Here is a 13,645-nt window from a genome sequence, read left to right as displayed (position 1 = left end):
GACACTTTACAACATGACATGTTGCTGCTTTCTCAATCTTCTTCTTAGAGATGGATTCGAATATGAAGTGTGTTAATGTGTTATTGACTTAACTGTGTCCTCTGTCTCAGGGCCAGAGAGGAGGGAGACGGGAGTGTACGAGGGGAGGCATGGAGGAGCAGAAAAAGACAGGGTGCGTCTCCTGGAGGATGAGGTGCAGCGCCTCTCCCAAACAGTGGGGGCGCTGCAGGCTGCGATAACTGGGCTGAGCTCTACTCTGAGATCTGACCTGCAGGAGGACACCTCCAAGATGCTGGTCACCCTGCTCAACAACCTCCGCGCTGTGACCCCTGACAGTGTCCACGCCCCCGACATAGAGCAGGCCGCAGTACCACCAGACAACCACCAGGGGTCAGTGATCGACGGGCACCAGGCCACCAGGGGGCCAGTCCAGGGGGACAGGGGGCTAGAAAAGGTCCTGGCCAGGTTGGATGATGTCAACACCTCTCTGAAGAGTAAAGAGGAGGCTCTGGAGGAGCTGAGAGGTACCGTGACCTCACACAGCGGTCATATCCGCCTGCTGCTTGACGCCTCTCAGACACAGCAAGACCCTGACCCTAACCCTGTTGGGGGTGGAGCCCCTGCTGACCTGGAGGAGCTACTAGAGAAATACATGGACAGGCAGCTGGGCTTCCTGAGGAAGAACATGGAGGACAGCATGGAGAGAACGATAGAGGAGAGGATAGGGAAGGAGGTGGAGAAGCTGCAGAAATTCTGTGATGGAAGGATCCAGCTGATGGAGAGGAGGTGTGAGGAGGAGCGGGAGAGAGGAATGCTCAGTCTGACTGAGATGGTGGACAAGGAGGAGCAGCTAAAGCAGGAGATCAGGGAGTTGAGACTGGACATCACTGCCTCCGACCAGCCTGGCCGGTCACTCAGACAGACTGACCCCAAACCTAATGTTAGACAGACTGACACTAAACCTAATGTTAGACAGACTGATTCCAAACCCAGCCTTAGGCAAACTGCCCCTGCCAGACAGACCGACCTGGCTAGACAGGATAACCAGCCACCAGGTATCCTACCAGCTGTCCAGCGTGGTGACCTATCTGACCTGTGGAGGGAGCTGGAGCGTGTGGCGGAGGCCCATCGCATCCTGAATGCCCGCATGGACAATGAGCTGCAGTACCTGTCCTCTCCACGGGGGGAGCTAGAGGGAAAGGGGTTAGAGCTAGAGGGGGAGGGGTTAGGACTAGAGGGAGAGGTGGGGTCTCGGCTGGAGGAGTTAGAGGCGCGTCTGAATGTGACAGAGCAGAACGCGGAGGTCCACTGTTTCTACGTGGAGGAGAAGCTGACCCGGGCACTAGCCGAGCAAGGGGCGGAGCTACGACAGCTGCTGGAGGAACGAGTAAACGTACTGGAAGACCAGTTTACTACCATGCTGGTCGAGATGAACAACGAGTCATATCCTGTTGGAGGAGGAGGGAGCGTGGACCTTCAGGTACTATAGGTAGACAACTCTGGTAGAGGAGGACCAGTTTTCGGAACGTTGTTGGTTTTAATCTCAGACCTGGTGATAGAAAGTGGGAGATGATCTGGCAACCGGAGGGCTGCTGGTCTCAGATCCCAGGTACCATCTCTAGCCGTTGTGCCTTTGTGGGTGCTGCACTGCAGTTCCCAGGTACCATCTCCAGCCATTGTGCGTGCTGCACTGCACATGGCAGTGTGTTTGTGTGTTATGTGTCCATGGTAACAGATTCTGTCTTGTTCCCTCCTCCAGGCTGAGTTGAACAACAACAAGTTTCTTCTGCAGGGTCTGAATGACAAGGTGACCGCTGTGGCTGAGCTCTGTGCTCCCGGCTGTGGTGGAGGACCTAACACCGGAGGGTTTCCCAACACCAACCCTGGGGCTTCCTCCCACCCTGTAGTTCTGGACAGTGTGGTGAAGGACCTGAAGCTCTGTTGTAACGACCTGGAAATCCTCCACACGGATGTGACGTCCAACTCTGACAAACTGAGAGAGCTGGAGGAGATTATAGACAGGCAAATGGTGGGGCAGAAGCGGAGCGTTAAGGAGGTGGAGGACCTCCAGAGGGGGATGGTGATCCTGCAGGACAACGTAGGGGGTCTGGGGGGGGCAGTGACAGGGCTGGGGGACTCTCTGAGCAGGTACACCCAGGACCTCACCAGGATTAACACCACCTACAACACCTGCTGCCAGGTTGGGTCAGGGGCCAGGCCAGGGGAAGGGTTAGGTGGGTTTGGTGCCACTACTATCGGTCCAGGCAGGATCCAGAGTGCGTCTGAGGTAACGGTCCCCAGAGGAGAGGTGGAGGGAAGCAGCAGCAGCCAGGTGGAGGAGCTGAGAACCAAACTGGACAGCCTCACTAACCAGGTAGTTATCTAGTAGTCTTTTATCTAGTAGTCCGTTATCTCACTAACCAGGTTGTCATCTAGTAGTCTGTTATCTCACTAACCAGTTAGTTTTCTAGTAGTCTGTTATGTCACTCACCAGTTAGTTATCTAGTAGTCTGTTATGTCACTCACCAGTTAGTTATCTAGTAGTCTGTTATGTCACTAACCAGTTTGTTATCTAGTAGTCTGTTATGTCACTAGCCAGTTGGTTATCTAGTAGTCTGTTATGTCACCAGCCAGTTAGTTATCTAGTAGTCTGTTATGTCACTAGCCAGTTAGTTATCTAGTAGTCTAGTTGTCAGTTATTAGTTAGTGGATAACACTGTTATCTGTGTTGATATCTTGTTGTAATTTCCTTGATATCCAAAAATATTAAGATTGCTCTTCTTCTTAGGTGCAGACAGAACTTCAGCGTTGCTCTGGTGTGTCTGGGGTGGAGGGGCGTGTCCAGCGCCTGGAGAAAGTGTGTGTTCAGCTGGACGGGGTGTCGGCCAGGGTGCGGGGAGTGAAGGAGGGTTTGGAGAAGCACGTCGCTGGGCTGTGGCACCACGTCAGCCGTGTCAACACCATGCTGGAAAGACAGGCTGCTGACATCACCACCCTAGAGACCTCCCTAAAGACACTACAGACCAGGAGCACTGACACCAACGCCAGGGAGACAGGTCAGTAGTATACTGTGGATGATGGATGGATGAATGGGTGGATGAATGGATGGATTTGTTTTTGTGTAGTTTAATTTATTTGTACCAAATAAAACAAGTGATCAACAACAGTACAGATAAAAACAAATAAATAAACGGTGTGCAGGTGTAGTTGGAAGCTCAGGGGCTTGAAAAAACCACACCACGAAAAACTATATACAATACATACAGTTGAAGTCGGAAGTTTACATACATCTATCTTAGCCAGATACATTTAAACTCAGTTTTTCACAATTCCTGACATTTAATGCTAGTATAAATTCCCTGTCTTAGGTCAGTTAGGATCACCACTATTTTAAGAATGTGAAATGTCAGAATAATAGTAGCGAGAATGATTTATTTCAGCTTTTATTTCTTTCATCACATTCCCAGTGGGTCAGAAGTTTACATACACTCAATTAGTATTTGGTAGCATTGCCTTTAAATTGTTTAACTTGGGTCAAATGTTTCGGGTAGCCTTCCACAAGCTTCCCACAATAAGTTGGGTGAATTTTGGCCCATTCCTCCTGACAGAGCTGGTGTAACTGAGTCAGGTTTGTAGGCCTCCTTGCTCGCACACGCTTTTTCAGTTTTGCCCAGAAACTTTCTATGGGATTGAGGGTCAGGGCTTTGTGATGGCCACTCCAATACCTTGACTTTGTTGCCCTGAAGACATTTTGCCACATCTTTGGAAGTATGTTTGGGGTTATTGGCCATTTGGAACCAAACTTGCGACCAAACTTTAACAAAGCTTTTCAATGTTATAAATTGATTTGAATTTTAATGAGGGAAATAAGTATTTGACCCCTCTGCATAACATGACTTAGTACTTGGTGGCAAAGCCCTTGTTGGCAATCACAGAGGTCAGACGTTTCTTGTAGTTGGCCACCAGGTTTGCACACATCTCAGGAGGGATTTTGTCCCACACTGTAGATCTGGGCCATCCATCAGGGAAGAAAGTGTCATTCCTATGTGCCCTCTCCATCTCAATGAGTTTAGGGTCCAGTTTGAATTTGTCTTTATTAAGGGTCCCTTTTGTCTTTATTAAGGGTCCCTATTAGTTCCTGCCAAGGCAGCAGCTACTTACTCTTCCTGGGGGTTTATTATGGATCCCCATTAGTTCCTGCCAAGGCAGCAGCTACTCTTCCTGGGGTTTATTATGGATCCCCATTAGTTCCTGCCAAGGCAGCAGCTACTCTTCCTGGGGTTTATTATGGATCATCATTAGTTCCTACCAAGGCAGCAGCTACTCTTCCTGGGGTTTATTATGGATCCCCATTAGTTTCTGCCAAGGCAGCAGCTACTCTTCCTGGGGTTTATGATGGATCCCCATTAGTTCCTACCAAGGCAGCAGCTACTCTTCCTGGGGTTTATTATGGATCCCCATTAGTTCATGCCAAGGCAGCAGCTACTCTTCCTGGGGTTTACTATGGATCATCATTAGTTCCTACCAAGGCAGCAGCTACTCTTCCTGGTGTTTATTATGGATCCCCATTAGTTCCTGTCAAGCCAGCAGCTACTCTCCCTGGGGTTTATGATGGATCCCCATTAGTTCCTACCAAGGCAGCAGCTACGCTTCCTGGGGTTTATTATGGATCCCCATTAGTTCCTGCCAAGGCAGCAGGTACTCTTCCTGGGGTTTATTATGGATCCCCATTAGTTCCTGCCAAGGCAGCAGCTACTCTTCCTTGGGTTTATTATGGATCATCATTAGTTCCTGCCAAGGCAGCAGCTACTCTTCCTGGGGTTTATTATGGATCATCATTAGTTCCTGCCAAGGCAGCAGCTACTCTTCCTGGGGTTTATTATGGATCATCATTAGTTCCTGCCAAGGCAGCAGCTACTCTTCCTGGGGTTTATTATGGATCCCCATTAGTTCCTGCCAAGGCAGCAGCTACTCTTCCTGGGGTTTATTATGGATCCCCATTAGTTCCTGCCAAGGCAGCAGCTACTCTTCCGGGGGTTTATTATGGATCCCCATTAGTTCCTGCCAAGGCAGCAGCTACTCTTCCTGGGGTTTATTATGGATCCCCATTAGTTCCTGTCAAGCTAGCAGCTACTCTCCCTGGGGTTTATTATGGATCCCCATTAGTCCCTGCCAAGGCAGCAGCTACAGTTCCTGGGGTTTATTATGGATCCCCATTAGTCCCTGCCAAGGCAGCAGCTACAGTTCCTGGGGTTTACTATGGATCATCATTAGTTCCTACCAAGGCAGCAGCTACTCTTCCTGGGGTTTATTATGGATCCCCATTAGTTCCTGCCAAGGCAGCAGGTACTCTTCCTGGGGTTTATTATGGATCCCCATTAGTTCCTGCCAAGGCAGCAGCTACTCTTCCTTGGGTTTATTATGGATCATCATTAGTTCCTGCCAAGGCAGCAGCTACTCTTCCTGGGGTTTATTATGGATCATCATTAGTTCCTGCCAAGGCAGCAGCTACTCTTCCTGGGGTTTATTATGGATCCCCATTAGTTCCTGCCAAGGCAGCATGTACTCTTCCTTGGGTTTATTGGCGGCGACACAGTAAAGAGGCTCTGCTGAAGCTTATTTCTCCAATCAGTTATTCGAATGACACTAGGAGTTCATGTTTCAAACATGTTCTCAAATGCCATTGAAAAGGCAGCAGTGGTATGAGAACCAGCACATTCTTGAGCATGTAATGCGGCTTTCTTCAGTACGAAATCCTTATCGACCCACTGTGCTGTCAGACTCAGCATGCTCATATCTGGAAAATATGTGTGAAATGCTGGATAATGTATGTCACGAAAACAGAGAAGTACATTTTCTGGGTGATTTAAATATTGACAGGTTCTCATCAAGCTGCCCACTCAAGAAAAAACTTTAAACTGTAACCAGCAGGGTAGCCTAGTGGTTAGAGCGTTGGACTAGTAACCAGCAGGGTAGCCTAGTGGTTAGAGCGTTGGACTAGTAACCGGAAGGTTACTTAAAACTGTAACCAGCAGGGTAGCCTAGTGGTTAGAGCGTTGGACTAGTAACCAGCAGGGTAGCCTAGTGGTTAGAGCGTTGGACTAGTAACCAGCAGGGTAGCCTAGTGGTTAGAGCGTTGGACTAGTAACCAGCAGGGTAGCCTAGTGGTTAGAGCGTTGGACTAGTAACCGGAAGGTTACTTCAAACTGTAACCAGCAGGGTAGCCTAGTGGTTAGAGCGTTGGACTAGTAACCGGAAGGTTACTTCAAACTGTAACCAGCAGGGTAGCCTAGTGGTTAGAGCGTTGGACTAATAACCAGCAGGGTAGCCTAGTGGTTAGAGCGTTGGACTAGTAACCAACAGAGTAGCCTAGTGGTTAGAGCGTTGGACTAGTAACCAGCAGGGTAGCCTAGTGGTTAGAGCGTTGGACTAGTAACCAGCAGGGTAGCCTAGTGGTTAGAGCGTTGGACTAGTAACCAGCAGGGTATCCTAGTGGTTAGAGCGTTGGACTAGTAACCAGCAGGGTAGCCTAGTGGTTAGAGTGTTGGACTAGTAACCAGCAGGGTAGCCTAGTGGTTAGAGCGTTGGACTAGTAACCAGCAGGGTAGCCTAGTGGTTAGAGCGTTGGACTAGTAACCAGCAGGGTAGCCTAGTGGTTAGAGCGTTGGACTAGTAACCAGCAGGGTAGCCTAGTGGTTAGAGCGTTGGACTAGTAACCGGCAGGGTAGCCTAGTGGTTAGAGCGTTGGACTAGTAACCGGCAGGGTAGCCTAGTGGTTAGAGCGTTGGACTAGTAACCAGCAGGGTAGCCTAGTGGTTAGAGCATTGGATTAGTAACCAGCAGGGTAGCCTAGTGGTTAGAGCGTTGGACTAGTAACCAGCAGGGTAGCCTAGTGGTTAGAGCGTTGGACTAGTAACCAGCAGGGTAGCCTAGTGGTTAGAGCGTTGGACTAGTAACCAACAGGGTAGCCTAGTGGTTAGAGCGTTGGACTAGTAACCAACAGGGTAGCCTAGTGGTTAGAGCGTTGGACTAGTAACCAGTAGGGTAGCCTAGTGGTTAGAGCGTTGGACTAGTAACCAACAGGGTAGCCTAGTGGTTAGAGCGTTGGACTAGTAACCAACAGGGTAGCCTAGTGGTTAGAGCGTTGGACTAGTAACCAACAGGGTAGCCTAGTGGTTAGAGCGTTGGACTAGTAACCAACAGGGTAGCCTAGTGGTTAGAGCGTTGGACTAGTAACCAACAGGGTAGCCTAGTGGTTAGAGCGTTGGACTAGTAACCAGCAGGGTAGCCTAGTGGTTAGAGCGTTGGACTAGTAACCAGCAGGGTAGCCTAGTGGTTAGAGTGTTGGACTAGTAACCAGCAGGGTAGCCTAGTGGTTAGAGCGTTGGACTAGTAACCAACAGGGTAGCCTAGTGGTTAGAGCGTTGGACTAGTAACCAACAGGGTAGCCTAGTGGTTAGAGCGTTGGACTAGTAACCAGCAGGGTAGCCTAGTGGTTAGAGTGTTGGACTAGTAACCAGCAGGGTAGCCTAGTGGTTAGAGCGTTGGACTAGTAACCGGATGGTTACCTCAAACTGTAACCAGCAGGGTAGCCTAGTGGTTAGAGCGTTGGACTAGTAACCAGCAGGGTATCCTAGTGGTTAGAGCGTTGGACTAGTAACCAGCAGGGTAGCCTAGTGGTTAGAGTGTTGGACTAGTAACCAGCAGGGTAGCCTAGTGGTTAGAGCGTTGGACTAGTAACCAGCAGGGTAGCCTAGTGGTTAGAGCGTTGGACTAGTAACCAGCAGGGTAGCCTAGTGGTTAGAGCGTTGGACTAGTAACCAGCAGGGTAGCCTAGTGGTTAGAGCGTTGGACTAGTATCCGGCAGGGTAGCCTAGTGGTTAGAGCGTTGGACTAGTAACCGGCAGGGTAGCCTAGTGGTTAGAGCGTTGGACTAGTAACCAGCAGGGTAGCCTAGTGGTTAGAGCGTTGGATTAGTAACCAGCAGGGTAGCCTAGTGGTTAGAGCGTTGGACTAGTAACCAGCAGGGTAGCCTAGTGGTTAGAGCGTTGGACTAGTAACCAGCAGGGTAGCCTAGTGGTTAGAGCGTTGGACTAGTAACCAACAGGGTAGCCTAGTGGTTAGAGCGTTGGACTAGTAACCAACAGGGTAGCCTAGTGGTTAGAGCGTTGGACTAGTAACCAGTAGGGTAGCCTAGTGGTTAGAGCGTTGGACTAGTAACCAACAGGGTAGCCTAGTGGTTAGAGCGTTGGACTAGTAACCAACAGGGTAGCCTAGTGGTTAGAGCGTTGGACTAGTAACCAACAGGGTAGCCTAGTGGTTAGAGCGTTGGACTAGTAACCAACAGGGTAGCCTAGTGGTTAGAGCGTTGGACTAGTAACCAACAGGGTAGCCTAGTGGTTAGAGCGTTGGACTAGTAACCAACAGGGTAGCCTAGTGGTTAGAGCGTTGGACTAGTAACCAGCAGGGTAGCCTAGTGGTTAGAGCGTTGGACTAGTAACCAGCAGGGTAGCCTAGTGGTTAGAGTGTTGGACTAGTAACCAGCAGGGTAGCCTAGTGGTTAGAGCGTTGGACTAGTAACCAACAGGGTAGCCTAGTGGTTAGAGCGTTGGACTAGTAACCAACAGGGTAGCCTAGTGGTTAGAGCGTTGGACTAGTAACCAGCAGGGTAGCCTAGTGGTTAGAGTGTTGGACTAGTAACCAGCAGGGTAGCCTAGTGGTTAGAGCGTTGGACTAGTAACCGGATGGTTACCTCAAACTGTAACCAGCAGGGTAGCCTAGTGGTTAGAGCGTTGGACTAGTAACCAGCAGGGTAGCCTAGTGGTTAGAGCGTTGGACTAGTAACCAGCAGGGTAGCCTAGTGGTTAGAGCGTTGGACTAGTAACCAGCAGGGTAGCCTAGTGGTTAGAGCGTTGGACTAGTAACCAGCAGGGTAGCCTAGTGGTTAGAGCGTTGGACTAGTAACCAGCAGGGTAGCCTAGTGGTTAGAGCGTTGGACTAGTAACCAGCAGGGTAGCCTAGTGGTTAGAGCGTTGGACTAGTAACCAACAGGGTAGCCTAGTGGTTAGAGCGTTGGACTAGTAACCAGCAGGGTAGCCTAGTGGTTAGAGCGTTGGACTAGTAATCGGAAGGTTACCTCAAACTGTAACCAATGCCTGTGACTTGGTTCAGGTTATCAGTCAACGTACCAAATCAAATCACTTCTTATTTGTCACATGCGCCGAATACAATAGGTGAAGACCTTACAGTGAAATGCTGAATACAATAGGTGTAGACCTTACAGTGAAATGCTGACTTACAAGCCCCTTAACCAACAATGCAGTTTTAATAAGAGAAATACCCCCAAAAAATGTTCAATAATAATTAAAGAGCAGCAGTAAAATACCAATAGCAGGGCTATATGCAAGGGGTACTGGTACAGAGTCAATGTGGAGGCTATATACAAGGGGTACTGGTACAGAGTCAATGTGGAGGCTATATACAAGGGGTACTGTTACAGAGTCAATGTGGAGGCTATATACAAGGGGTACTGGTACAGAGTCAATGTGGAGGCTATATACAAGGGGTACTGGTACAGAGTCAATGTGGAGGCTATATACAGGGGGTACTGGTACAGAGTCAATGTGGAGGCTATATACAAGGGGTACTGGTACAGAGTCAATGTGGAGGCTATATACAGGGGGTACTGGTACAGAGTCAATGTGGAGGCTATATACAGGGGGTACCGGTACAGAGTCAATGTGCGGGGGCACCGGTTAGTCGAGGTAATTAAGGTAATATGTACTTGTGTCTAAGGTAGTAGTTTTGGAATTGTTAGCTAGATTACTTGTTGGTTATTACTGCATTGTCGGTACTAGAAGCACAAGCATTTCGCTACACTCGCATTAACATCTGCTAACCATGTGTATGTGACAAATAAAATTTGATTTGATGTAGGTAGAGTTATTAAAGTGATGCGTAGATAATAAACAGAGAGTAGCAGCAGCGTCAAGGGGGGGGGGGGGGTGTAAATAGTCTGGGTAGCCATTTGATGAGATGTTCAGGAGTCTTATGGTTTGGGTGTAGAAGCTGTTTAGAAGCCTCTTGGACCTAGACTTGTTACTCCGGTACCACTTGCCGTGTGGTAGCAGAGAGAACAGTCTATGACTAGGATGGCTGGAGTCTTTGACCATTTTTAGGGCCTTCCTTTGACACCGCCTGGTATAGAGGTCCTGGATGGCAGGAAGCTTGGCCCCAGTGACTATGTATGGCTTGGGTGGATGGATGGATTAATTAATGAATTGGGCTGTTGGGTCCCAGACCTTCTAGATAATTAACAGGGATAGAAGATGGAAAGATTACCTCAGTTTGAAAGACACAGTTTCTGTTTAAGTCTCACTCCCAGCTCCTCCTAAATCCTGTGACCTGCAGACAGCTGTGTCAATATGGGCTACGGAGATAAAGTCATATTAGAGACCTGGATAACTGGAAAACTAATATGCAGCCAGTGGCGTGTTTCCACTCTGAAGAAGCTGTTTCCTGAAAGTAAATCCCCTGTATGGAGCGCTTGGACATGGAGAGGTTCAGATTTGAGGAAATGGCCAAATGTAAGGAATAGGCCATAGGGTTGTGTTTAGCCACGGGGAAGGAATGTAGTCTGCTTGGTTTAACTGATGACATGTAGTGAGTTTAGCCTGGTTCCTCTCTAGGTTTCTTCCTAGGTTTTGGCCTTTCTAGGGAGTTTTTCCTAGCCACCGTGCTTCTACACTTGCATTGCTTGCTGTTTGGGGTTTTAGGCTGGGTTTCTGTACAGCACTTTGAGATATCAGCTGATGTACGAAGGGCTATATAAATACATTTGATTTGATGAAGAGGTTTTTAAAGGTTAATATGAAGCTCCATTCTGGGCCTCATGGAGAGGGTCTCCTCCTGTCCCCCGGTCTGTGTGTCCTGTTGGGCCTCATAGAGAGGATCTCCTCCTGTCCCCCTGTCCTGTTGGGCCTCATAGAGAGGGTCTCCTCCTGTCCCCCGGTCTGTGTGTCCTGTTGGGCCTCATAGAGAGGATCTCCTCCTGTCCCCCTGTCCTGTTGGGCCTCATGGAGAGGGTCTCCTTCTGCCCCCCTGTCCTACTGGGCCTCATAGAGAGGGTCTCCTGTCCCCCTGTCTGTGTGTCCTGCTGGGCCTCATAGAGAGGGTCTCCTGTCCCCATGTCTGTGTGTCCTGCTGGGCCTCATAGAGAGGGTCTCCTCCTGTCCACCTGTCTGTGTGTCCTGTTGGGCCTCATAGAGAGGGTCTCCTGTCCCCCTGTCTGTGTGTCCTGCTGGGCCTCATGGAGAGGGTCTCCTGTCCCCCTGTATGTGTGTCCTGCTGGGCCTCATGGAGAGGGTCTCCTGTCCCCCTTTCTGTGTGTCCTGTTGGGCTTCATAGAAAGTCTCCTGTCCCCCTGTCTGTGTGTCCTGTTGGGCCTCATAGAGAGGGTCTCCTGTCCCCCTGTCTGTGTGTCCTGCTGGGCCTCATGGCGAGGGTCTCCTGTACCCCTGTCTGTGTGTCCTGTTGGGCTTCATAGAGAGTCTCCTGTCCCCCTGTCTGTGTGTCCTGCTGGGCCTCATAGAGAGGGTCTCCTCCTGTCCCCCTGTCTGTGTCCTGCTGGGCCTCATAGAAGGTCTTCTCTAGAGATCGACCGATTAATCGGAATTGCCGATTTAATTAGGGCCGATTTCAAGTTTTCATAACAATCGGAAATCGTTTTTTTTTTAATGTAATCTTTATTTAACTTGGCAAGTCAGTTAAGAACACATTCTTATTTTCAATTACGGCCTAGGAACGGTGGGTTACCTGCCTCGTTCAGGGGCAGAACGACAGATTTTCCCCTTGTCAGCTCGGGGGATCCAATCTTGAAAACGTACAGTTAACTAGTCCAGCGCAATAACGACCGTTGCACTCGTTGCACTCCACAGGAGACTGCCTGTTACGCGAATGCAGTAAGCCAAGGTAAGTTGCTAGCTAGCATTAAACTTATCTTATAAAAAACAATCAATCAATCATAATCACTAGTTAACTACACATGGTTGATGATATTACTAGATATTATCTAGCGTGTCCTGCTTTGCGTGTAATCTGACTGAGCATACAAGTATCTAAGTATCTGACTGAGCGGTGGTAGGCAGAAGCAGGCGCGTAAACATTCATTCACACAGCACTTTCGTGCGTTTTGCCAGCAGCTCTTCGTTGTGCGTCAAGCATTGCGCTGTTTATGACTTCAAGCCTATCAACTCCCGAGATGAGGCTGGTGTAACCCGAAGTGAAATGGCTGGCTAGTTAGCGCGCGCTAATAGTGTTTCAAACGTCACTCGCTCTGAGCCTTGGGGTGGTTGTTTCCCCTGCTCTGCATGGGTAATGCTGCTTCGAGGGTGGCTGTTGTCATTGTGTTCCTGGTTCGAGCCCAGGGAGGAGCGAGGAGAGGAACGGAAGCTATACTGTTACACTGGCAATACTATAGTGCCTGTAAGAACAACCGGATATTCAAAAAACTTCCTACCTGGGAATATTGAAGACTCATGTTAAAAGGAACCACCAACTTTCATATGTTCTCATGTTCTGAGCAAGGAACTGAAACGTTAGCTTTCTTACATGGCACATATTGCACTTTTACTTTCTTCTCCAGCACTTTGTTTTTGTCTTATTTAAACCAAATTGAACATGTTTCATTATTTATTTGAGGCTAAATTGATTTTATTGATGTATTATATTAAGTTAAAATAAGTGTTAATTCAGTATTGTTGTAATTGGCATTATTACAAATACATTTTAAAAAATTGGCCGATTTAATCATTATCGGCATTTTGGTCCTCCAATAATCGGTATCGGCGTTGAAAAATCATACTCGGTCGACCTCTAGTCTCCTCCCGTCCCCCTGTCCTGCTGGGCCTCATAGAGAGGGTCTCCTCCTGTCTGTGTATCCTGATGGTGTTTTTAGGAGAGGGCCGTGCTGAGGTCACTGGGGCTGTCATGCATCCCTGCAGTACGTCATCCTCAACCCTGCAGCCATCATTGGCACAGTTCTCTCTAGTAGAGGCCCACGGTAGGGATGTGACAATTGGAAAACATTTCTTAACGTTTAAATATACTTTATTTTATCTTCGGTTTTCTGTTGGGGGCAGTGGTGTAGTGCTATTTTTTAGGTACTAGTGTGCTTTTTTTTATTTTTACGCCATCATTTGGTTTGGGATCTGATCCCTGCACACCGTTATACCCACCCCAATCTACACCCCTCTTACCCAGGGTAATCAAAACTGTGGAGAGATCCCAGCTCCAAGCCTCTGTCATGACATCACAGCTGAGGAGAGGAGAGAGCATCTGGAGTGGGGTGTGGAGCCATGATCCTCCCCTAGTTCCCTGAACTCTGCCTCTCTTCTCCCCTCCCCTCCCCTCACCACACCAACCTCCTCCTCTCCCTGCATTCTGCCTCTCTTCTCCCCTCACCACACCAACCTCCTCCTCTCCCTGCATTCTGCCTCTCTTCTCCCCTCCCCTCCCCACACCAACCTCCTCCTCTCCCTGCATTCTGCCTCTCTTCTCCCCTCACCACACCAACCTCTTCCTCTCCCTGCATTCTGCCTCTCTTCTCCCCTCACCACACCAACCTCCTCCTCTCCCTGCATTCTGC

General features: G+C 49.1%; 1 protein-coding gene across 2 annotated transcripts in view; it reads left to right on the top strand.

Annotated features, from left to right (window-relative positions):
* emilin2a (elastin microfibril interfacer 2a) overlaps positions 1-13,645 on the top strand; it is a 55,357-nt gene that overhangs the window by 21,172 nt on the left and 20,540 nt on the right. Inside the window, exons 4-6 of one of the 2 annotated variants that reach the window (XM_090226064.1) lie at positions 111-1,480; positions 1,793-2,374; positions 2,789-3,056. In XM_090226064.1, coding sequence (XP_090082190.1) covers positions 111-1,480; positions 1,793-2,374; positions 2,789-3,056 — 2,220 coding nt within the window. Of the gene's footprint in view, positions 1-110; positions 1,481-1,759; positions 2,375-2,788; positions 3,057-13,645 lie in introns of both variants that reach the window. The other variant, XM_036966530.2, reaches the window with a different exon arrangement.

The sequence above is a fragment of the Oncorhynchus mykiss genome, chromosome 28 (genome assembly GCF_057628025.1).
Source record: "Oncorhynchus mykiss isolate SJ-2025 chromosome 28, ASM5762802v1, whole genome shotgun sequence".
Lineage (NCBI taxonomy): Eukaryota > Metazoa > Chordata > Actinopteri > Salmoniformes > Salmonidae > Oncorhynchus > Oncorhynchus mykiss.
The sequence above is the reverse complement of the archived record's forward strand: the minus strand, read 5'-3'. Positions and strand labels throughout refer to the sequence as shown.